General features: G+C 44.8%; 1 protein-coding gene across 1 annotated transcript; it reads left to right on the plus strand.

Moving 5' to 3' along the window:
• Positions 1-61: 61 nt before the first annotated feature.
• On the plus strand, positions 62-25874 carry LOC311123247 (uncharacterized protein; the record flags this gene model as incomplete). Its single annotated transcript, XM_084197504.1, has 6 exons — positions 62-121; positions 16167-16310; positions 20824-20976; positions 21508-21845; positions 22858-23069; positions 23239-25874. Coding segments are annotated over 6 exons (1632 nt in total), but the record flags the coding sequence as incomplete, so codon positions are not given.
• Positions 25875-26750: the final 876 nt, after the last annotated feature.

Below are 26750 nucleotides of genomic sequence, written 5' to 3' on the forward strand. Positions count from 1 at the left end.
GTGTAAAGACTAACAGAAAGAGTATCCTGTATGTTGATGTTGTGTTTCCATGGTGATGTAGGATGATGAAGACGAGGATGAAGATGCTGATGCTCCTGGAACGTCCACACGGAACAGAAAGGTAACACACCTCAACACACCTCTGATAACCTGATCCTGAGTTATACTGTTAGCACTGAAGCTCTGATAACCTGAACCTGAGTTATACTGTTAGCACTGAAGCTCTGATAACCTGAACCTGAGTTATACTGTTAGCACTGAAGCTCTGATAACCTGAACCTGAGTTATACTGTTAGCACTGAAGCTCTGATAACCTGAACCTGAGTTATACTGTTAGCACTGAAGCTCTGATAACCTGAACCTGAGTTATACTGTTAGCACTGAAGCTCTGATAACCTGAACCTGAGTTATACTGTTAGCACTGAAGCTCTGATAACCTGAACCTGAGTTATACTGTTAGCACTGAAGGCTCTGATAACCTGAACCTGAGTTATACTGTTAGCACTGAAGGCTCTGATAACCTGAACCTGAGTTATACTGTTAGCACTGAGGGCTGATAACCTGAACCTGAGTTATACTGTTAGCACTGAGGGATGATAACCTGAACCTGAGTTATACTGTTAGCACTGAGGGATGATAACCTGAACCTGAGTTATACTGTTAGCACTGAGGGCTGATAACCTGAACCTGAGTTATACTGTTAGCACTGAGGGATGATAACCTGAACCTGAGTTATACTGTTAGCACTGAGGGATGATTGATAACCTGAACCTGAGTTATACTGTTAGCACTGAGCTCTGATAACCTGAACCTGAGTTATACTGTTAGCACTGAGGATGATAACCTGAACCTGAGTTATACTGTTAGCACTGAGGATGATAACCTGAACCTGAGTTATACTGTTAGCACTGAGGGATGATAACCTGAACCTGAGTTATACTGTTAGCACTGAGGATGATAACCTGAACCTGAGTTATACTGTTAGCACTGAGGGCTGATAACCTGAACCTGAGTTATACTGTTAGCACTGAGGGATGATAACCTGAACCTGAGTTATACTGTTAGCACTGAGGGATGATAACCTGAACCTGAGTTATACTGTTAGCACTGAGGGATGATAACCTGAACCTGAGTTATACTGTTAGCACTGAGCTCTGATAACCTGAACCTGAGTTATACTGTTAGCACTGAGGCTCTGATAACCTGAACCTGAGTTATACTGTTAGCACTGAGGGATGATAACCTGAACCTGAGTTATACTGGTAGCACTGAGGGATTGATAACCTGAACCTGAGTTATACTGTTAGCACTGAGGGATGATAACCTGAACCTGAGTTATACTGTTAGCACTGAGGGATGATAACCTGAACCTGAGTTATACTGTTAGCACTGAGGGATGATAACCTGAACCTGAGTTATACTGTTAGCACTGAGGGCTGATAACCTGAACCTGAGTTATACTGTTAGCACTGAGGCTCTGATAACCTGAACCTGAGTTATACTGTTAGCACTGAAGGCTCTGATAACCTGAACCTGAGTTATACTGTTAGCACTGAGGCTCTGATAACCTGAACCTGAGTTATACTGTTAGCACTGAGGGATGATAACCTGAACCTGAGTTATACTGTTAGCACTGAGGGATGATAACCTGAACCTGAGTTATACTGTTAGCACTGAGGGATGATAACCTGAACCTGAGTTATACTGTTAGCACTGAGGGATGATAACCTGATCCTGAGTTATACTGTTAGCACTGAAGCTCTGATAACCTGAACCTGAGTTATACTGTTAGCACTGAGGCTCTGATAACCTGAACCTGAGTTATACTGTTAGCACTGAGGATGATAACCTGAACCTGAGTTATACTGTTAGTACTGAGGCTCTGATAACCTGAACCTGAGTTATACTGTTAGCACTGAGGGATGATAACCTGAACCTGAGTTATACTGTTAGCACTGAGGGATGATAACCTGAACCTGAGTTATACTGTTAGCACTGAGGGATGATAACCTGAACCTGAGTTATACTGTTAGCACTGAGGCTCTGATAACCTGAACCTGAGTTATACTGTTAGCACTGAAGCTCTGATAACCTGATCCTGAGTTATACTGTTAGCACTGAGGGATGATAACCTGAACCTGAGTTATACTGTTAGCACTGAGGGATGATAACCTGAACCTGAGTTATACTGTTAGCACTGAGGGATGATAACCTGAACCTGAGTTATACTGTTAGCACTGAAGCTCTGATAACCTGAACCTGAGTTATACTGTTAGCACTGAGGGATGATAACCTGATCCTGAGTTATACTGTTAGCACTGAGGGATGATAACCTGAACCTGAGTTATACTGTTAGCACTGAGGGATGATAACCTGAACCTGAGTTATACTGTTAGCACTGAGGGATGATAACCTGAACCTGAGTTATACTGTTAGCACTGAGGCTCTGATAACCTGAACCTGAGTTATACTGTTAGCACTGAGGGATGATAACCTGAACCTGAGTTATACTGTTAGCACTGAGGGATGATAACCTGAACCTGAGTTATACTGTTAGCACTGAGGGATGATAACCTGAACCTGAGTTATACTGTTAGCACTGAGGGATGATAACCTGATCCTGAGTTATACTGTTAGCACTGAGGCTCTGATAACCTGAACCTGAGTTATACTGTTAGTACTGAGGCTCTGATAACCTGAACCTGAGTTATACTGTTAGCACTGAGGGATGATAACCTGATCCTGAGTTATACTGTTAGCACTGAGGCTCTGATAACCTGAACCTGAGTTATACTGTTAGTACTGAGGCTCTGATAACCTGAACCTGAGTTATACTGTTAGCACTGAGGCTCTGATAACCTGATCCTGAGTTATACTGTTAGCACTGAGGGATGATAACCTGAACCTGAGTTATACTGTTAGCACTGAGGGATGATAACCTGAACCTGAGTTATACTGTTAGTACTGAGGCTCTGATAACCTGAACCTGAGTTATACTGTTAGCACTGAGGGATGATAACCTGAACCTGAGTTATACTGTTAGTACTGAAGCTCTGATAACCTGAACCTGAGTTATACTGTTAGCACTGAGGGATGATAACCTGAACCTGAGTTATACTGTTAGCACTGAGGGATGATAACCTGAACCTGAGTTATACTGTTAGCACTGAGGGATGATAACCTGAACCTGAGTTATACTGTTAGCACTGAAGCTCTGATAACCTGAACCTGAGTTATACTGTTAGCACTGAGGGATGATAACCTGAACCTGAGTTATACTGTTAGCACTGAGGGATGATAACCTGATCCTGAGTTATACTGTTAGCACTGAGGGATGATAACCTGAACCTGAGTTATACTGTTAGCACTGAGGCTCTGATAACCTGATCCTGAGTTATACTGTTAGCACTGAGGGATGATAACCTGAACCTGAGTTATACTGTTAGCACTGAAGCTCTGATAACCTGAACCTGAGTTATACTGTTAGCACTGAGGGATGATAACCTGAACCTGAGTTATACTGTTAGCACTGAGGGATGATAACCTGATCCTGAGTTATACTGTTAGCACTGAGGCTCTGATAACCTGAACCTGAGTTATACTGTTAGTACTGAGGCTCTGATAACCTGAACCTGAGTTATACTGTTAGCACTGAGGGATGATAACCTGATCCTGAGTTATACTGTTAGCACTGAGGCTCTGATAACCTGAACCTGAGTTATACTGTTAGTACTGAGGCTCTGATAACCTGAACCTGAGTTATACTGTTAGCACTGAGGCTCTGATAACCTGATCCTGAGTTATACTGTTAGCACTGAGGGATGATAACCTGAACCTGAGTTATACTGTTAGCACTGAGGGATGATAACCTGAACCTGAGTTATACTGTTAGTACTGAGGCTCTGATAACCTGAACCTGAGTTATACTGTTAGCACTGAGGGATGATAACCTGAACCTGAGTTATACTGTTAGTACTGAAGCTCTGATAACCTGAACCTGAGTTATACTGTTAGCACTGAGGGATGATAACCTGAACCTGAGTTATACTGTTAGCACTGAGGGATGATAACCTGAACCTGAGTTATACTGTTAGCACTGAGGGATGATAACCTGAACCTGAGTTATACTGTTAGCACTGAAGCTCTGATAACCTGAACCTGAGTTATACTGTTAGCACTGAGGGATGATAACCTGAACCTGAGTTATACTGTTAGCACTGAGGGATGATAACCTGATCCTGAGTTATACTGTTAGCACTGAGGGATGATAACCTGAACCTGAGTTATACTGTTAGCACTGAGGCTCTGATAACCTGATCCTGAGTTATACTGTTAGCACTGAGGGATGATAACCTGAACCTGAGTTATACTGTTAGCACTGAGGGATGATAACCTGAACCTGAGTTATACTGTTAGTACTGAGGCTCTGATAACCTGAACCTGAGTTATACTGTTAGCACTGAGGGATGATAACCTGAACCTGAGTTATACTGTTAGCACTGAAGCTCTGATAACCTGATCCTGAGTTATACTGTTAGCACTGAAGCTCTGATAACCTGAACCTGAGTTATACTGTTAGCACTGAAGCTCTGATAACCTGATCCTGAGTTATACTGTTAGCACTGAGGGATGATAACCTGATCCTGAGTTATACTGTTAGCACTGAGGCTCTGATAACCTGAACCTGAGTTATACTGTTAGTACTGAGGCTCTGATAACCTGAACCTGAGTTATACTGTTAGCACTGAGGCTCTGATAACCTGATCCTGAGTTATACTGTTAGCACTGAGGGATGATAACCTGAACCTGAGTTATACTGTTAGCACTGAGGGATGATAACCTGAACCTGAGTTATACTGTTAGTACTGAGGCTCTGATAACCTGAACCTGAGTTATACTGTTAGCACTGAGGGATGATAACCTGAACCTGAGTTATACTGTTAGTACTGAAGCTCTGATAACCTGAACCTGAGTTATACTGTTAGCACTGAGGGATGATAACCTGAACCTGAGTTATACTGTTAGCACTGAGGGATGATAACCTGAACCTGAGTTATACTGTTAGCACTGAGGGATGATAACCTGAACCTGAGTTATACTGTTAGCACTGAAGCTCTGATAACCTGAACCTGAGTTATACTGTTAGCACTGAGGGATGATAACCTGAACCTGAGTTATACTGTTAGCACTGAGGGATGATAACCTGATCCTGAGTTATACTGTTAGCACTGAGGGATGATAACCTGAACCTGAGTTATACTGTTAGCACTGAAGCTCTGATAACCTGAACCTGAGTTATACTGTTAGCACTGAGGGATGATAACCTGAACCTGAGTTATACTGTTAGCACTGAGGGATGATAACCTGAACCTGAGTTATACTGTTAGCACTGAGGGATGATAACCTGAACCTGAGTTATACTGTTAGCACTGAGGGATGATAACCTGATCCTGAGTTATACTGTTAGCACTGAGGCTCTGATAACCTGAACCTGAGTTATACTGTTAGTACTGAGGCTCTGATAACCTGAACCTGAGTTATACTGTTAGCACTGAGGGATGATAACCTGATCCTGAGTTATACTGTTAGCACTGAGGCTCTGATAACCTGAACCTGAGTTATACTGTTAGTACTGAGGCTCTGATAACCTGAACCTGAGTTATACTGTTAGCACTGAGGCTCTGATAACCTGATCCTGAGTTATACTGTTAGCACTGAAGCTCTGATAACCTGAACCTGAGTTATACTGTTAGTACTGAGGCTCTGATAACCTGAACCTGAGTTATACTGTTAGCTCTGAGGGATGTTAACCTGAACCTGAGTTATACTGTTAGCACTGAGGGATGATAACCTGATCCTGAGTTATACTGTTAGCACAGAGGGATGATAACCTGAACCTGAGTTATACTGTTAGCACTGAAGCTCTGATAACCTGAACCTGAGTTATACTGTTAGCACTGAAGCTCTGATAACCTGAACATGAGTTATACTGTTAGCACTGAGGGATGATAACCTGAACCTGAGTTATACTGTTAGCACTGAAGCTCTGATAACCTGAACCTGAGTTATACTGTTAGCACTGAGGGATGATAACCTGAACCTGAGTTATACTGTTAGCACTGAGGGATGATAACCTGAACCTGAGTTATACTGTTAGCACTGAGGGATGATAACCTGAACCTGAGTTATACTGTTAGCACTGAGGGATGATAACCTGAACCTGAGTTATACTGTTAGCACTGAAGCTCTGATAACCTGAACCTGAGTTATACTGTTAGCACTGAGGCTCTGATAACCTGAACCTGAGTTATACTGTTAGCACTGAGGGATGATAACCTGAACCTGAGTTATACTGTTAGCACTGAAGCTCTGATAACCTGAACCAGAGTTATACTGTTAGCACTGAGGGATGATAACCTGAACCTGAGTTATACTGTTAGCACTGAAGCTCTGATAACCTGAACCTGAGTTATACTGTTAGCACTGAAGCTCTGATAACCTGAACCTGAGTTATACTGTTAGTACTGAGGCTCTGATAACCTGAACCTGAGTTATACTGTTAGCTCTGAGGGATGTTAACCTGAACCTGAGTTATACTGTTAGCACTGAGGGATGATAACCTGATCCTGAGTTATACTGTTAGCACTGAGGGATGATAACCTGATCCTGAGTTATACTGTTAGCACTGAAGCTCTGATAACCTGAACCTGAGTTATACTGTTAGCACTGAAGCTCTGATAACCTGAACCTGAGTTATACTGTTAGCACTGAGGGATGATAACCTGAACCTGAGTTATACTGTTAGCACTGAAGCTCTGATAACCTGAACCTGAGTTATACTGTTAGCACTGAGGGATGATAACCTGAACCTGAGTTATACTGTTAGCACTGAGGGATGATAACCTGAACCTGAGTTATACTGTTAGCACTAAGGGATGATAACCTGAACCTGAGTTATACTGTTAGCACTGAGGGATGATAACCTGAACCTGAGTTATACTGTTAGCACTGAGGGATGATAACCTGAACCTGAGTTATACTGTTAGCACTGAGGGATGATAACCTGAACCTGAGTTATACTGTTAGCACTGAAGCTCTGATAACCTGAACCTGAGTTATACTGTTAGCACTGAGGGATGATAACCTGAACCTGAGTTATACTGTTAGCACTGAAGCTCTGATAACCTGAACCTGAGTTATACTGTTAGCACTGAGGGATGATAACCTGAACCTGAGTTATACTGTTAGCACTGAAGCTCTGATAACCTGATCCTGAGTTATACTGTTAGCACTGAAGCTCTGATAACCTGAACCTGAGTTATACTGTTAGCACTGAAGCTCTGATAACCTGATCCTGAGTTATACTGTTAGCACTGAGGGATGATAACCTGATCCTGAGTTATACTGTTAGCACTGAGGCTCTGATAACCTGAACCTGAGTTATACTGTTAGTACTGAGGCTCTGATAACCTGAACCTGAGTTATACTGTTAGCACTGAGGCTCTGATAACCTGATCCTGAGTTATACTGTTAGCACTGAGGGATGATAACCTGAACCTGAGTTATACTGTTAGCACTGAGGGATGATAACCTGAACCTGAGTTATACTGTTAGTACTGAGGCTCTGATAACCTGAACCTGAGTTATACTGTTAGCACTGAGGGATGATAACCTGAACCTGAGTTATACTGTTAGTACTGAAGCTCTGATAACCTGAACCTGAGTTATACTGTTAGCACTGAGGGATGATAACCTGAACCTGAGTTATACTGTTAGCACTGAGGGATGATAACCTGAACCTGAGTTATACTGTTAGCACTGAGGGATGATAACCTGAACCTGAGTTATACTGTTAGCACTGAAGCTCTGATAACCTGAACCTGAGTTATACTGTTAGCACTGAGGGATGATAACCTGAACCTGAGTTATACTGTTAGCACTGAGGGATGATAACCTGATCCTGAGTTATACTGTTAGCACTGAGGGATGATAACCTGAACCTGAGTTATACTGTTAGCACTGAAGCTCTGATAACCTGAACCTGAGTTATACTGTTAGCACTGAGGGATGATAACCTGAACCTGAGTTATACTGTTAGCACTGAGGGATGATAACCTGAACCTGAGTTATACTGTTAGCACTGAGGGATGATAACCTGAACCTGAGTTATACTGTTAGTACTGAAGCTCTGATAACCTGAACCTGAGTTATACTGTTAGCACTGAAGCTCTGATAACCTGAACCTGAGTTATACTGTTAGCACTGAAGCTCTGATAACCTGAACCTGAGTTATACTGTTAGCACTGAAGCTCTGATAACCTGAACCTGAGTTATACTGTTAGCACTGAGGGATGATAACCTGAACCTGAGTTATACTGTTAGCACTGAAGCTCTGATAACCTGAACCTGAGTTATACTGTTAGTACTGAGGGATGATAACCTGAACCTGAGTTATACTGTTAGCACTGAGGCTCTGATAACCTGAACCTGAGTTATACTGTTAGCACTGAGGGATGATAACCTGAACCTGAGTTATACTGTTAGTACTGAGGGATGATAACCTGAACCTGAGTTATACTGTTAGCACTGAGGGATGATAACCTGATCCTGAGTTATACTGTTAGCACTGAGGCTCTGATAACCTGAACCTGAGTTATACTGTTAGCACTGAGGGATGATAACCTGAACCTGAGTTATACTGTTAGCACTGAGGGATGATAACCTGATCCTGAGTTATACTGTTAGCACTGAAGCTCTGATAACCTGAACCTGAGTTATACTGTTAGTACTGAGGCTCTGATAACCTGAACCTGAGTTATACTGTTAGCACTGAGGGATGATAACCTGAACCTGAGTTATACTGTTAGCACTGAGGGATGATAACCTGAACCTGAGTTATACTGTTAGCACTGAGGGATGATAACCTGAACCTGAGTTATACTGTTAGTACTGAGGCTCTGATAACCTGAACCTGAGTTATACTGTTAGCACTGAAGCTCTGATAACCTGATCCTGAGTTATACTGTTAGCACTGAGGGATGATAACCTGATCCTGAGTTATACTGTTAGCACTGAAGCTCTGATAACCTGAACCTGAGTTATACTGTTAGTACTGAGGCTCTGATAACCTGAACCTGAGTTATACTGTTAGCACTGAGGGATGATAACCTGAACCTGAGTTATACTGTTAGCACTGAGGGATGATAACCTGAACCTGAGTTATACTGTTAGCACTGAGGGATGATAACCTGAACCTGAGTTATACTGTTAGTACTGAGGCTCTGATAACCTGAACCTGAGTTATACTGTTAGCACTGAGGGATGATAAGCCTCCCAGTAAAGCAATAAAAACAATCAAGAATCCCAGAAAAGCGCTTACAATAGCCCACATTAACATATGTAGCCTTAGAAACAAGGTTAATAAAATCGATAACTTGCTAGCAACTGAAAACATTGATATAGTATATATATTTATATCTCAGAAACTCACTTAGATAATACCATTGATGATACAGTGGTAGCAATACAAGATTATAACATTTACAGAAAAGACAGAAATGCCATTGGTGGAGGTGTTGCTGTTTAAATTCAGAACCACATTCCTGTAAAGATTAGAGAGGATCTCATGTTAAATACTGTTGAAGTAATATGGCTACAGGTTCATCTGCCTCACCTAAAGCCCATTCTGGTGGGAAACTGCTATAGACCACCAAGTGTAACAGTCAGTATCTGGATAACACGTGTGAAATGATTGATAATGTATGTGATATCAACAGAGAGGTATATTTTCTGGGTGATTTAAATATTTATTCAAGCTGCCCACTCAAGAAAAAGCTTCAAACTGTAACCAGTGCCTGCAACCTGGTTCAGGTTATCAGTCAACCTACCAGCGTAGTTACAAACAGCACATGAATGAAATCATCAACATGTATTGATCACATCTTTACTAATGCCCCAAATCAATCGGGTGTGGTGATCATAATATAGTAGCCATATCTAGGACAACCAAAGACTGGACCTATAATTGTGTATAAGAGGTCATACAAAAGGTTTTGCAAGGATTCCTATGTTGAAGATGTGAAACATATTTGTTGGTCTGATGTAGTGATGAGGAACATCCTGCACTTGAAGAATTTATGAAATTGCTTCTTCCGGTTACTGACAGGCATGCGCCCATAAAGAAACTGACTTTTAAAACGGCCAAATCCCCATGGATAGATTATTCAATGAAAAACTGTATGGCTGAGAGGGTTGAGGCTAAGGGAAGTGAGTTTGGCAACACAACAGATTGGCAAACAATACAGTAAATTGAGAAATCACGTAACTAAACTGAACAAAAAGAAGAAGAAACTACTATGAAACAAAGATAAATGATACAAATAATGAAAAGCAAACTCCGCTCCATCCTTCATCGAGGCTGATGGCTCGTTCATAACAAAACCCTTTGATATTGCCAACCGCTTCAATAACGTTGTTGTTGACTAGATTAGCTAATTTAGAGGTAACACTTTAATTGACACCCAGTCTCATAACCATGTCATAACATGTCATAGCAATGACATGTAGCGCCCACCAGAGGGTATGGACGGAAAAAGGTACTTGGCTGGAAGGGAGGGGTCGTTGATGATAGGCTGGAAGGGAGGGGTCGTTGATGATATTTTCCGCACTTTTGGAGGTGCGCTTGGTGTACAGCGAGAAGGTCCAAGCCAGTGATCTTTGAAGCTTTCAACACAACCCTCTCAAGTCTCTTCTTAGTGTGGCTGTCCATGTTCCCATACCAAACTGTAATGGATGATGTCAGAATGCTCTGTATGATGGCTGTGTAAAGCTGAACCAGCAGCGGTTGTTTGACCCTGTACTTTTTCAGTTGTCTTAGAAAGTCTCTGCTGGGCCTTGACGATGTGGTTGGAGTTGATATCCTATTTCAGTGAGTCGCTGATGTAGGTGCAGAGGAATTTGAACGAATCTGTCAGGGTTAGTGGTTGGTCAGTGATTATGACGGGGGCCTTGAGGTTCTTTCTTCTCCTGTAGTCTATTGCTATCTCCGTGGTTTTTGAGGCGTTGAGCATGAGGTCGTTGTCCTTACACCACGTCACCGCCCCGAGCCACTTCACTGCGATACTGTGTTTCGTAGTTGTCTGTAATGAGGCCGACGATGGTGGTATCATCAGCATATTTAAAGACCTTAACTTAGGTCTCCTGAGATGTAAACTGGTTGGTGAAGAGGGAGAAGAGCAGGGGAACAGCACACAGCCCTGGAGGTCCAGTACTGAGGGTGAGATGGCAGATTGTTTACCTTGACAGATAGAATGGCCTACAAATTATAGTTAGGAATTCAAGGCCAGGGCAGCATGATTGATGTACTACTGTGGAGTTGGGATACAAGTGCTGATTAATCATGAAGCAGATACCACCACCTCTTGATTTTAGAGACAAATTGACTGACCTGTCGGCTCAGTGGATGGGAAAATCTGGGGTGGATACGGCCGAGTCCGGAACAGATGGTCCAGCAACGTCTCAGTCAGGCGGAGCATTCCCTGTACTCTCTCTTAGTTCGGATCAAAAGCAGGAGTTCATCCATTTTATTCCTGAGTGATCGGACGTTCGATAGTAGCAAGGCAGGCAGAGGGGGTCGGTAGGGCCGTCTCCTGAATCTGGAGAGTATGCCGGCTCGCCTTCCATGGCCGGGTGTATACACACCTGTAGGCAGTGACTGCCCAGGTATGTTGTTAGTTAGTAATTCCACAGGTAAAGAAAGATGTTGTGGATTGAAAACTCCATACGATTTCTCCCTGATGTTTAGAAGTTCCAAACTACTATATTTGTGTAAACATGTAGACCTCCGTATGAATAACACAGACAAAAAGTCAGAGACATAGAATCAGAGCGTGTATCATGGCAAGCCTCATGGCTGCCATCTTTACAGCCCAGATCATAACATATTGCTGAAAACACTGTTATGGATTAACATCCTCTGCCTTGTCATGGATAAACAGTTTCCCATCCAATATAACACAGAAGGTTTTCTTTAATGGAAGCCTCTCTATTTCAAATTCGGTTGAGTGAGGTGTACCACAGGGCAGCCGGCTTGGACCATTTTTGTTTTCTGTGTTTACTAATGACCTTCCACTGAACTTGAATAAAGCCTGTGTGTCCATGTACGCTGACGACTCAACAGCATACACTTCGGCTGCTACAGTAAAATAAATAACTGACACCCTTAACATAGAGCTCCAGTCAGTTTTAGAATAGATAACTAGAAATAGGCTGGTGTAAAATATCTCAATCTAAAAGCATAATTTTTGGGTCAAATCACTCAAGTCAACCCTAAACATCATCTGGATCTATTATTGAATAATTTGGCTATTGAGCAAGTTGAAGAGACTAAACTGCTTCACGCTAGATAGCAAGCTATCATGGTCAAAACATATAGACTCAATGGTTACTAAAATGGGAAGAGGTCTGTCCATGATAAGGCGTTGCTCTGGTTTCTTGATATCTCAGTCAACCAGACAGTTCCTACAGGCCCTAGTTTGTCGCACCTGGACTACTGCCCAGCTGTGTGGTCATGTGTGCCAAAGAAGGACATAGACAAATTGCAGTTGGTCCAAAACAGAGCAGCACGTATTCCACTTACAGTAGATGTACATGGAGTGTGAATGTCAGTAACATGCATGTCAGTCTCTCCTGGCTCAAAGTTGAGGAAAGATTGACTGCATCACTATTGGTCTTTGTGCAAGGTGTTGTGTTGAAGGTACCAAACTGTATTTTCAAGAAGTTGGCATGCAGTTTGGACACTCATCGGTACCACAGGAGACATGCAGCTAGAGGTCTCTTCACAGTCCCCAGGTCCAGAATAGAGGCTAGGAAACACCAGTATTAAATAGAGCCATGACTATATGGAACTCTCTGAGACCCAAGGTAATTCAAGCTAGCAATAAAACCAGATTCAACAAACAGATAAAATAACACCTTATGGCACAACAGGGACTGTGAAGAGACAGACATTTTTATGCATTTTGTATTGTATTTTTCATTGTATTATGTATTGTATTATGTACAGTGCCTTCAGAAAGTATTCAGACCCCTTGACTTTTTCCACATTTTGTTACATTACACGCTTATTTTAAAATTGATTCAATAAATGTTTTTCCTCATCAATCTACACACAATACCCCATAATGACAACATTTATTAAAAATACAAAACAGAAATACCTTATTTACATAAGTATTCAGACCCTTTGCTATGAGACTCAAAATTTAACTCGGGTGCATCCTGTTTCCATTGATCATCCTTGAGTCCACCTGTGGTAAATTAAATTGATTGGACATGATTTGGAAAGGCACACACCTGTCTACAGTTGAAGTCGGAAGTTTACATACACTTAGGTTGGAGTCATTAAAACTCGTTTTTCAACCACTCCACAAATTTATTGTTAACAAACTATAGTTTTGGCAAGTCGGTTAGGACATCTACTTTATGCATGACACAAGTAATTTTTCCAACAACTGTTTACAGACAGATTATTTCACTTATAATTCACTGTATCACAATTCCAGTGGGTCAGAAGTTTACATACACTAAGTTGACTGTGCCTTTAAACAGCTTGGAAAATTCCAGAAAATGATGTCATGGCTTTAGAAGCTTCTGATAGGCTAATGGACATAATTTGAGTCAATTGGAGGTGTACCTGTGGATGTATTTCAAGGCCTACCTTCAAACTCAGTGCCTTTTTGCTTGACATCATGGGAAAATGAAAAGAAATCAGCCAAGACCTCAGAAAAGAAATGGTAGACCTCCACAAGTCTGGTTCATCCTTGGGAGCAATTTCCAAACACCTGAAGGTACCACGTTCATCTGTACAAACAATAGTACGCAAGTATAAACACCATGGGACCACACAGCCATCATACCGCTCAGGAAGGAGACTTGTTCTGTCTCATAGAGATGAACGTATTTTGTTGTGAAAAGTGCAAATCAATCCCAGAACAACAGCAAATGACCTTGTGAAGATGCTGGAGGAAACGGGTACAAAAGTATCTATATCCACAGTAAAACGAGTCCTATATCGACATAACCTGAAAGGCCGCTCAGCAAGGAAGAAGCCACTGCTCCAAAACCGCCATAAAAAAGCCCATGGGGACAAAGATCGTACTTTTTGGAGAAATGTCCTCTTGTCTGATGGAACAAATATAGAACTGTTTGGCCATAATGACCATCGTTATGTTTGGAGAAAAAAGGGGGACGCTTGCAAGCCGAAGAACACCTTCCCAACCATGAAGCACTGGGGTGGCAGCATCATGCTGTGGGGGTGCTTTGCTGCAGGAGAGACTGGTGCACTTCACAAATAGATGGCATGAGGAAGGAAAATTATGTGGATATATTGAAGCAACATCTCAAGACATCAGTCAGGAAGTTAAAGCTTGGTCACAAATGGGTTTTCCAAATGGACAATGACCCCAAGCATACTTCCAAAGTTGTGGCAAAATGGCTTAAGGACAACAAAGTCAAGGTATTGGAGTGGCCTTCACAAAGCCCTGACCTCAATCCCATAGAACATTTGTGGGCAGAACTGAAAAGGTGTGTGTGAGCAAGGAGGCCTACAAACCTGACTCAGTTACACCAGCTCTGTCAGGAGGAAAGGCCAAAATTCACCCAACTTATTGTGGGAAGCTTGTGGAAGGCAACTCGTAGTGTATGTTATTTCATAGTTTTGATGTCTTCACTATTATTCTACAATGTAGAAAATAGTAAAAATAAAGAAAAACCCATGAATGAGTAGGTGTGTCCAAACTTTTGACCGGTAGTGTAAACTCACAACTTCAACTGTATATAAGGTCCCACAGTTGATAGTGCATGTCAGAGCAAAAACCAAGCCATGCGGTCCAAGGAATTGTCCATAGAGCTCTGAGACAGGATTGTGTCGAGGCACAGATCTGGGGAAGGGTACCAAATCATTTCTGTAGCATTGAAGGTCCTCAAGAACAGTGTGGCCTCCGTCATTGTTAAACTGAAGAAGTTTGGAACCACCAAGACTCTTCCTAGAGCTGGCCGCCCGGCTAAACTGAGCAATCGGGGGAGAAGGGCCTTGGTCAGGGAGGTGACCCAGAATCCGATGGTCACTCTGAATGAGCTCCAGAGTTCCATTGTGGAGATGGGAGAACCTTCCAGAAGGACAACCTTTTCTTCAGTGCTCCACCAATCAGGCCTTTATGGTAGTGGTAGTCTGATGAAACCAAGATTGAACTATTTGGCCTGAATGCGAAGTGTCACGTCAGGAGGAAACTGGCACCATCCCTACGGTGAAGCATGGTGGTGGCATGATGATCCTTGATGAAAACCTGCTCCAGAGCACTCAGGACCTCAGACTGGGGCGAAGGTTCCCCTTCCAACAGGACAACGACCCTAAGCACACAGCCAAGACAACGCAGGAGTGGCTTCGGGACAAGTCTCTGAATGTCCTTGAGTCGCCCAGCCAGAGCCCGGACTTGAACCAGATCGAACATCTCTGGAGAGATCTGAGAATAGCTGTGCAGCGACGCTCCCCATCCAACCTGACAGAGCTTGAGAGGATCTGCAGAGAAGAATGGGAGAAACTCCCCAAATACACATGTGCCAAGCTTGTAGCGTCATACCCAAGAAGACTTGAGGCTGTAATCGCTACCAAAGGTGCTTCAACAAAGTACTGAGTAAAGGGTCTGAATACTTATGTAAATGTAATTTTTCGTATTTTCTTTCCGTATTTATTTTATTAACAAAAAGTTCTTAACCTGTTTTTGCTTCGTCATTATGGGGTGTTGTGTGTAGATTGATGAGGGAAATTTTTTTTAAAATCAATTTTAGAATAAGGCTGTAACATTACAAAATATTGAAAAAGTTAAAGGGTCTGAATTCTTTCCGAATGCACTGTAAGTGATACGTGGTTGGGATGCGACTGTGATATGTGGTTGTCTCGCCTGGCTATCTTAAGATGAATGCACTAGCTATGGGTCGCTCTGGATGGGAGCATCTGCTGAATGGCTAAATTGTAATGTAAATGTATTGATATGTATATTTATGTATATTATGTATTTTATTTGTTGTGTTGTTTCCTGTTTGGACCCCAGGAAGAGTAGCCTCTGCCTTGGGGATCCTAATAAATACATGGTTGCCGTGTGTGTTAGGGTCGCGGTGTTGGTCTGCAGCAGCTGCAACGAGGAAGGCGAGGCCAGCCCTGGCGGGGGCGCAGCAAGGAGCTGATAGACCTGCTCTTCCAGTGTGAAGACTCAGAACCCTTCAGACAACCTGTTGACCTGGAGCAGTACCCCGTAAATACCTGTCTCTCCTCTTTACATACCCCTAACCCTAACCCTGGAGCAGTACCCCGTAAATACCTGTCTCTCCTCTTTACATACCCCTAACCCTAACCCTGGAGCAGTACCCCGTAAATACCTGTCTCTCCTCTTTACATACCCCTAACCCTAACCCTGGAGCAGTACCCCGTAAATACCTGTCTCTCCTCTTTACATACCCCTAACCCTAACCCTGGAGCAGTACCCCGTAAATACCTGTCTCACCTCTTTACATACCCCTAACCCTAACCCTATCCCTGGAGCAGTACCCCGTAAATACCTGTCTCTCCTCTTTACATACCCCTAACCCTAACCCTAACCCTGGAGCAGTACCCCGTAAATACCTGTCTCACCTCTTTACATACCCCTAACCCTAACCCTAACCCTGGAGCAGTACCCCGTAAATACCTGTCTCTCCTCTTTACATACCCCTAACCCTAACCCTGGAGCAGTACCCCGTAAATACCTGTCTCTCCTCTTTACATACCCCTAACCCTAACCCTGGAGCAGTACCCCGTAAATACCTGTCTCTCCTCTTTACATACCCCTAACCCTGGAGCAGTACCCCGTAAATACCTGTCTCTCCTCTTTACATACCCCTAACCCTAACCCTGGAGCAGTACCCCGTAAATACCTGTCTCTCCTCTTTACATACCCCTAACCCTAACCCTGGAGCAGTACCCCGTAAATACCTGTCTCTCCTCTTTACATACCCCTAACCCTAACCCTAACCCTGGAGCAGTACCCCGTAAATACCTGTCTCTCCTCTTTACATACCCCTAACCCTAACCCTGGAGCAGTACCCCGTAAATACCTGTCTCTCCTCTTTACATACCCCTAACCCTAACCCTGGAGCAGTACCCCGTAAATACCTGTCTCTCCTCTTTACATACCCCTAACCCTGGAGCAGTACCCCGTAAAGACCTGTCTCTCCTCTTTACATACCCCTAACCCTAACCCTGGAGCAGTACCCCGTAAATACCTGTCTCACCTCTTTACATACCCCTAACCCTAACCCTGGAGCAGTACCCCGTAAATACCTGTCTCTCCTCTTTACATACCCCTAACCCTAACCCTAACCCTGGAGCAGTACCCCGTAAATACCTGTCTCTCCTCTTTACATACCCCTAACCCTAACCCTGGAGCAGTACCCCGTAAATACCTGTCTCTCCTCTTTACATACCCCTAACCCTAACCCTAACCCTGGAGCAGTACCCCGTAAATACCTGTCTCTCCTCTTTACATACCCCTAACCCTAACCCTAACCCTGGAGCAGTACCCCGTAAATACCTGTCTCTCCTCTTTACATACCCCTAACCCTAACCCTGGAGCAGTACCCCGTAAATACCTGTCTCTCCTCTTTACATACCCCTAACCCTAACCCTGGAGCAGTACCCCGTAAATACCTGTCTCTCCTCTTTACATACCCCTAACCCTAACCCTGGAGCAGTACCCCGTAAATACCTGTCTCTCCTCTTTACATACCCCTAACCCTAACCCTAACCCTGGAGCAGTACCCCGTAAATACCTGTCTCTCCTCTTTACATACCCCTAACCCTAACCCTGGAGCAGTACCCCGTAAATACCTGTCTCTCCTCTTTACATACCCCTAACCCTAACCCTGGAGCAGTACCCCGTAAATACCTGTCTCTCCTCTTTACATACCCCTAACCCTAACCCTGGAGCAGTACCCCGTAAATACCTGTCTCACCTCTTTACATACCCCTAACCCTAACCCTAACCCTGGAGCAGTACCCCAGAAATACCTGTCTCTCCTCTTTACATACCTGTCTCACCTCTTTACATACCTGTCTCACCTCTTTACATACCTGTCTCTCCTCTTTACATACCCCTAACCCTGGAGCAGTACCCCGTAAATACCTGTCTCACCTCTTTACATACCTGTCTCACCTCTACTCGGCTGTCTACTTGTCTATCTGCCTCTTCCCTGTCTCTCCCACCTCACCTGACTGTCTACTAGGGCTGGGCCATAGTAGGGCTGGCCACCTGACTGTCTACTAGGGCTGGGCCATAGTAGGGCTGGCCACCTGACTGTCTACTAGGGCTGGGCCATAGTAGGGCTGGCCACCTGACTGTCTACTAGGGCTGGGCCATAGTAGGGCTGGCCACCTGACTGTCTACTAGGGCTGGGCCATAGTAGGGCTGGCCACCTGACTGTCTACTAGGGCTGGGCCATAGTAGGGCTGGCCACCTGACTGTCTACTAGGGCTGGGCCATAGTAGGGCTGGCCACCTGACTGTCTACTAGGGCTGGGCCATAGTAGGGCTGGCCACCTGACTGTCTACTAGGGCTGGGCCATAGTAGGGCTGGCCACCTGACTGTCTACTAGGGCTGGGCCATAGTAGGGCTGGCCACCTGACTGTCTACTAGGGCTGGGCCATAGTAGGGCTGGCCACCTGACTGTCTACTAGGGCTGGGCCATAGTAGGGCTGGCCACCTGACTGTCTACTAGGGCTGGGCCATACAATATTATCACCATACTTAGGTGCGATACGATATGTATTGCTATTCTCACAATTCTCACGATTATATATATATATTGTGTTTCGATACTGTGATTATATTGCTATTCGATGTTCCAAACATATTGCTCACTCTACGTCTCCTACAGAGAGAAAATGAATGGAAATAAGTGTTAAGAAGGAGAATGAGCTCTAGGAAAATAGCTCTTAATGCTACCTAGCAACAAAAATATATACAGTGCATTCATAAAGTATTGAGACCCTTTCACTTTTTCCACATTTTGTTACGTTACAGCCTTATTCTAAAATCTACAAACAATACCCCATAATGACAAATCAAAAACAGGTTTGTAGACATTTTTGCTAATGTATAAAAAATAAAAAATGGAAATATCACATTTACATAAGTATTCAGACCCTTTACTCAGTATTTTGTTAAAGCATCTTTGGTAGCGATTACAGCCTTGAGTCTTCTTGGGTATGACGCTACAAGCTTGGCTCACCTGTATTTGGGGAGTTTCTCCCATTCTTCTCTGCAGATCCTCTCAAGCTCCGTCAGGTTGGATGGGGAGCGTCGCTGCACAGCTATTTTCAGGTCTCTCCAGAGATGTTAGATCGGGTTCAAGTCCGGGCTCTGGCTGGGCCACTCAAGGACATTCAGAGACTTGTCCCGAAGCCACTCCTGTGTTGTCTTGGCTCTGTGCTTAGGGTCGTTGTCCTGTTGGAAGGTGAACCTTCGCCCCAATCTGAGGTCCTGAGCACTCTGGAGCAGGTTTTCATCAAGGATCTCTCTGTACATTGCTCTGTTCATCTTTCCCTCGATCCTGACTAGTCTCCCAGTCCCCTCCGCTGAAAAACATCCCCACAGCATGATGCTGCCACCACTATGCTTCACTGTAGGGATGGTGCCAGGTTTCCTCCAGACGTGACGCTTGGCATTCAGGCCAAATAGTTCAATATTGGTTTCATCAGACCAGAGAATCTTGTTTCTCATGGTCTGAGAGTCCTTTAGGTGCCTTTTGGCAAATTCCAAGCAGGCTGTCATGTGCCTTTTACTGAGGAGTGGCTTCCGTCTGGCCACTCTACCATAAAGGCCTGATTAGTGGAGTGCTGCACAGATGGTTTTCCTTCTGGAAGTTTCTCCCATCTCCATAGAGAAACTCTGGAGCTCTGTCAGAGTGACCATCGGGTTCTTGGTCACCTCCCTGACCAAGGTCCTTCTCCCCCGATTGCTCAGTTTGGCCGGGCGGCCAGCTCTAGGAAGAGTCTTGGTGGTTCCAAACTTCTTCCATTTAAGAATGATGGAGACCACTGTGTTCTTGGGGACCTTCGATGCTGCAGAAATGTTTTGGTACCCTTCCCCAGATCTGTGCCTCGACACAATCCTGTCTCGGAGCTCTACGGACAATTCCTTTCGACCTCATGGCTTGGTTTTTGCTCTGACATGCACTGTCAACTGTGGGACCTTATATTCATGTCCAATCAATCTAATTCACCACAGGTGGACTCCAATCAAGTTGTAGAAACAGCTCAAGGATGATCAATGGAAACAGGATGCACCTGAGCTCAATTTCGAGTCTGATAGCAAAGGGTCTGAATACTTATGTAAATAAAGTTTTTTATTATTAATAAATGTGCATACATTTATAAAAACCTGTTTTTGCTTTGTCATTATGGGGTAATGTGTGTAGATTGATGAGGAAAAACAATAATGTAATCTATTTTAGAATCAGGCTGTAACGTAACAATGTGGAAAAAGTCAAGGGGTCTGAATACTTTCCGAATGCACTGTAGATATTACTTTTTTACTTTGAGTCGAAGTATCAATATAATATCATCCAAAATAATATTGCGATATGTAACTGTTATCGCACCTGGCTGTCTGTCCGTCTGTCTGTCTCTCAAGCTGTCTGTCTGTCTGTCTGGTCTGACAATCTACATCTGTCTCTCTATGTCTGTCTCTAACCTGTTTGTCTGTCTAACCTGTCTGTGTACCTGTCCCTCAGGACTATCTGGACATCGTGGACACCCCTATGGACTTTGGGACGGTCAGGGGCATGCTCAGAGCAGGGAAGTACACCTCTCCCCTGGAGCTCTGCCAGGACGTACGGCTCATCTTCAGCAACTCTAAAGCTTACACACCCAGCAAGAAGTCCCGGGTGAGACGCGTTAATACACTTACTATTCATATTTATAACACGTTAATACAGTTACTATTCATATTTATAACACGTTAATACAGTTAGTATTCATATTTATAACACGTTAATACAGTTAGTATTCATATTTATAACACATTAATACAGTTAGTATTCATTTATAACACGTTAATACACTTAGTATTCATGTTTATAACACGTTAATACACTCCTGTTCACGTTTGTAACGTGTTAAAACACTCCTGCAAATGATAATAGCATGTATATATACTCCTATTAATGATTAAGACATTGATACTATCCTTTTCATGTTCATAACATGTTCATTCACTCCCATTCCTTTCTAGATCTACAGTATGAGTCTCCGTCTAATTCTCTCCCATTCCTTTTTAGATCTACAGTATGAGTCTCCGTCTAATTCTCTCCCATTCCTTTCTAGATCTACAGTATGAGTCTCCGTCTAATTCTCTCCCATTCCTTTCTAGATCTACAGTATGAGTCTCCGTCTAATTCTCTCCCATTCCTTTTTAGATCTACAGTATGAGTCTCCGTCTGTCTGCGTTGTTTGAGGAACACGTCAGCTCCATCCTGGCTGACTACAAGGCCGTCCACGGACAGACGGACACAAAGACCAGACATAGAGCAGACAGACAGACGGACAGACAGACCAGACATAGAGCAGACAGACAGACGGACAGACAGACCAGACGTGTGGTGGACAGACAGATTGACAGACAGACCAGACATAGAGCAGACAGACAGACGGACAGACAGACCAGACGTGTGGCGGACAGACAGATTGACAGACAGACACGACAAGCTATGAAGAGGAGGAGGAGTGACTCTCCCTCCAGCAGCACAGCCTCAAGGTACCTGATTGGTTAACCTGACCTAGCATCAGAGTGTTAGAGCCTTGTGATTGGTTAACCTGACCTAGCATCAGAGTGTTAGAGCCTTGTGATTGGTTAACCTGACCTAGAATCAGAGTGTTAGAGCCTTGTGATTGGTTAACCTGACCTAGCATCAGAGTGTTAGAGCCTTGTGATTGGTTAACCTGACCTAGCATCAGAGTGTTAGAGCCTTGTGATTGGTTAACCTGACCTAGCATCAGAGTGTTAGAGCCTTGTGATTGGTTAACCTGACCTAGCATCAGAGTGTTAGAGCCTTGTGATTGGTTAACCTGACCTAGCATCAGAGTGTTAGAGCCTTGTGATTGGTTAACCTGACCTAGCATCAGAGTGTTAGAGCCTTGTGATTGGTTAACCTGACCTAGCATCAGAGTGTTAGAGCCTTGTGATTGGTTAACCTGACCTAGCATCAGATTGTTAGAGCCTTGTGATTGGTTAACCTGACCTAGCATCAGAGTGTTAGAGCCTTGTGATTGGTTAACCTGACCTAGCATCAGTGTTAGAGCCTTGTGATTGGTTAACCTGACCTAGCATCAGAGTGTTAGAGCCTTGTGATTGGTTAACCTGACCTAGCATCAGAGTGTTAGAGCCTTGTGATTGGTTAACCTGACCTAGCATCAGAGTGTTAGAGCCTTGTGATTGGTTAACCTGACCTAGCATCAGAGTGTTAGAGCCTTGTGATTGGTTAACCTGACCTAGCATCAGAGTGTTAGAGCCTTGTGATTGGTTAACCTGACCTAGCATCAGAGTGTTAGAGCCTTGTGATTGGTTAACCTGACCTAGCATCAGAGTGTTAGAGCCTTGTGATTGGTTAACCTGACCTAGCATCAGAGTGTTAGAGCCTTGTGATTGGTTAACCTGACCTAGCATCAGAGTGTTAGAGCCTTGTGATTGGTTAACCTGACCTAGCATCAGAGTGTTAGAGCCTTGTGATTGGTCTTTGTGGTCTTAACGTTCTATCTCCCCCCTTTAGCCCAGAGAGGAAGAGGCGTGTGTCATCGAGGGGGGTATCCAGACCAGATTCCTTGGCCCCACCCACAGCGCCAGCTGCAGCCCCACAGCGCCCCCCCTCCCTGAGACAGAACCTCCCCCTCCGACAGCCCCTCCCCCTCCTCAACGGGAAGGCGGAACCACAGACCTCCGGACGAACACGCAGCGCCAGGACACACACACACAGCACTGCAGGTGAGGAGTACACACACACACACACACACACACACACACACACAGCCACACACACATACAGACACACCCCCTCACCCTCTACAACACACAGCACTGCAGGTGAGGAGTACACATACTACTGATTGGTTGATTGAACTCCCATTCTCTCTCTCTCTCTCCATCTCCCCAGCCTCCCCCCGTAACCCCTCCCCCCAGGCTACGGTCCACCTGAATGGCCACAGTAGTCAGGTGACAGTGGGCGGGTCTACAGGTCGGAGGGGACGGAGACCCAGAGCAGTGACCCCTGAACCCAGTCCTAGCCCCGCCCCCAAGGGTCGCCCTCCCGGCAGGAAGAGAGGCAGGAAGTCCAAACAGGAACTAGAGGCCATGAGGAGGAGGGGCCTCCGGCAAAGCTCCACCCCCGAGGACAAGCTCAACCAATCCACAGGTGACGAGGGCGGGACTTCCTCCGCCCAGGGAGCGGCCGTGCTGTCGGGGGTCGGACTTCCAGGAACGCCACAGCGCCGCGGAAGGCCAAGACTGATCAGGACAGAGGAAGCCCCTCCCCCTTCAAGCCCTGACCCTTCCCCTTTGAGGAGGAGCAGCCGGCGAATCAACGACGAGATGACTCCCCCTGCCCAGTCTCTGCACCAATCACAGCACGTGAAGGTATCGCCACAGGACGAGACCGACGAAGAAGAAGAGGAGGCGGAACAGGAAGGGGAGGGGTCAGCGGGGTCGATGCGTACGCGTAACCGGGGACGACGGACGGCGTGCTACACGGAGGAGGACTCAGAGGAGGAGGAGCAGAGACAACTCCTGGTTGAAGACTCCTCCCTCACCTTTGGCACTTCCTCCAAGGGGCGTGTCCGCAAGCTCACAGACAAGGCCAAGGCCAACCTCATCGGCTGGTAACCATGACAACCAGCCACACCACCATTATTATCGGATGGTTACCACGACAAACACACTCTGGTAACCATGACAACCATGCATTTACTTTGGGCTGGTAACCAAGACAGCTACACAGTCGTTACTATGGGCTAGTAACCAAGACAACCCCCCCACTTCCAGACCAGAGGAGAAGGTTTGTCCGACTACGCCATGCAGCTGTGAGCTCATTGGTTGTAGGGCAGGGTGTGAGTGACGTATCCCCGTCCCTGTGTGTCCATACTCACCCTCCACTAACATAGACCAGCCTGAAGCTCCTCTCCCACAAACACCTACTCTCCTGTGGGGTTTGACTTTGGCCCGTCTCCTGAACACACAACCACATGACCATGGACACACATACACACGCTGTGAGTGTGGTCAACAGGACCGTAGACTGAGTGTGCTCTCTGACCGTTCTCTCCGACCGTCTCTCCGACTGTGCTCTCTGACCGTCTCTCTGACCGTCTCTCTGACCATCTCTCTGACCGTTCTCTCTGACCGTTCTCTCCGACCGTCTCTCTGACCGTTCTCTCTGACCGTTCTCTCTGACCGTCTCTCCGACCATCTCTCCGACCGTCTCTCCGACCGTCTCTCCGACCGTCTCTCCGACCATCTCTCCGACCGTCTCTCTGACGTCTCTCTGACCGTCTCTCTGACCGTCTCTCTGACGTCTCTCCGACCGTTCTCTCCGACCGTTCTCTCCGACCGTTCTCTCCGACCGTCTCTCCGACCGTCTCTCCGACCATCTCTCCGACCGTCTCTCCGACCGTCTCTCCGACCGTCTCTCCGACCGTCTCTCCGACCGTCTCTCCGACCGTCTCTCTGACCGTCTCTCTGACCGTCTCTCTGACGTCTCTCAGACCGTCTCTCTGACGTCTCTCAGACCGTTCTCTCCGACCGTTCTCTCCGACCATCTCTCCGACCATCTCTCCGACCGTCTCTCCGACCGTCTCTCCGACCGTCTCTCCGACCGTCTCTCCGACCGTCTCTCTGACCGTTCTCTCTGACCGTCTCTCTCCTCTAAACACTCCTCCTGGTTTTGTAGAGGTTATATTTGACCACTGGTCTGTCTCTTAACTTTGATGTGTGTGCTGCAACACCAAATGGGTAGGGAGTGTGTATCCTGGGTCCTATCCAGAGAGAGAGTTGTCTGTATGAAAGACAGTCCTCATCATTAGCAATACCTGGTGCCTTTCTGTGGGGTTTACCTGTGTGTGTGTGTGTGTGTGTGTGTGTGTGTGTGTGTGTGTGTGTGTGTGTGTTTTGTGTAGTTTAGTGTACAACCAGTGGCATCATACAGTTTGATGGAAGTTGATATCAGAGTGTATTCTTGATAACTGTCATCTATCTCCATTACAGGCCAGATATTGTTGTTCAGCTGAAGGTACAGAGGTTGTTAGCCTGGTCTCGGATTGGTTTGTGCTATCACGTCAACTCCTTGGCATGACTGAGAGGCAAGGAGTGGCATGATGGCACAAACAGACTGGTACCCAGGCTATGTTAGTGTCTTTAACCCTGTTGTCCAGTTAGGAGGGGGGGTTAGTCACCTTGTATCATTTGAATGAAACCTATTAAATGTTGATATTTCAAATGTCTGTTTCTAAGGTGACCACATGCAGTTCTACCTAAGCCGGTTATTGTCATGCCAAAAGACTGCCGGTCTCATGATAATTAACATAAATACTTTTAGCATCTCCAGGCCTCCAATCACACAAGCCGCTGATGCTGACCTTTGGAAAATCTACATTTAAACTAAAGTCTAATAAATCAATGTAATATACACCATCACAATAAATCCATTATTTATTTTAGTCAGGTCTAAAGAAACATTATGATATGAAGAAAATGTATTTCAAAAGAACAGAATACGAGTTGGCCTACTGTATGTTATCTGGCTGTGCTCCATGCCGTAGGCTGGAGGCTTGTTCATTTAGCTGACAAGATACGCTTATAAGTCCCGTGCCATTATTTTGTTTTATTTTATATGATTTTACAGTAAGAAGAATATTATTTAACTTAGCTGAATAAAATGCAAAGGTTATTTTTCCCATTATGGAGCGAGTGTGCTAATGACGTGGCTATGTTGAGCGTAAAAGTGATCATTTGAAACAGGTCCTGAACTGTACGATCGATTTAGAGTTATTTGGCAACTTTAGTTTTGAATGATACAAACCTTAGGATGTCTTAGAAATCAGAACCCATCTGGGCTGCATGATGCGATTACAGGCTACTGATTATTTGAGAAAGTCTGTTCCTTGCCTCCGGCTGCACAGCTGTTCTCTCAGCAAGTGAGAACATCAGACTATTCTCAATTTAATCTTGTCTTTACTAATATGTCAAATTAGTTTTGATTTAGAGTGGCCCAGGAACAGGGGAGAAAGACCAAACATCTGTATGTAGTGGAATAGCGAATGGAGGCCGAGCGCTTTCCCACCGGTCCGTTTTGTAGGCTGCTTCGGTTTTATAGCGGAGCATGTGCTTAATATGAGCAGGCGAGAAATTTCGCAAGGGAACATATTTCACTGAACTGTTGACAGCCCGTCTGTCTGCGCGCTGGAGGAAGGAATAAAGGACCGAGAGGAGGAGATGGAAATACACGGTGATGAGATGGTGGACTCCTACCCACCATGCATGCTCCTGCACGTTCACACACCTGACCAAACCGGATCCAAACTAGATGGAACCGGATCAAACCAGATTTAAATGGACTGAAGCGAACTGGAGACTGATCCTAGATTTTGTGTTTGTTCTGATTGTGCCTTGGATACT

Source organism: Coregonus lavaretus (assembly GCF_964263955.1).
Source record: "Coregonus lavaretus genome assembly, contig: HAP1_SCAFFOLD_4402, whole genome shotgun sequence".
Lineage (NCBI taxonomy): Eukaryota > Metazoa > Chordata > Actinopteri > Salmoniformes > Salmonidae > Coregonus > Coregonus lavaretus.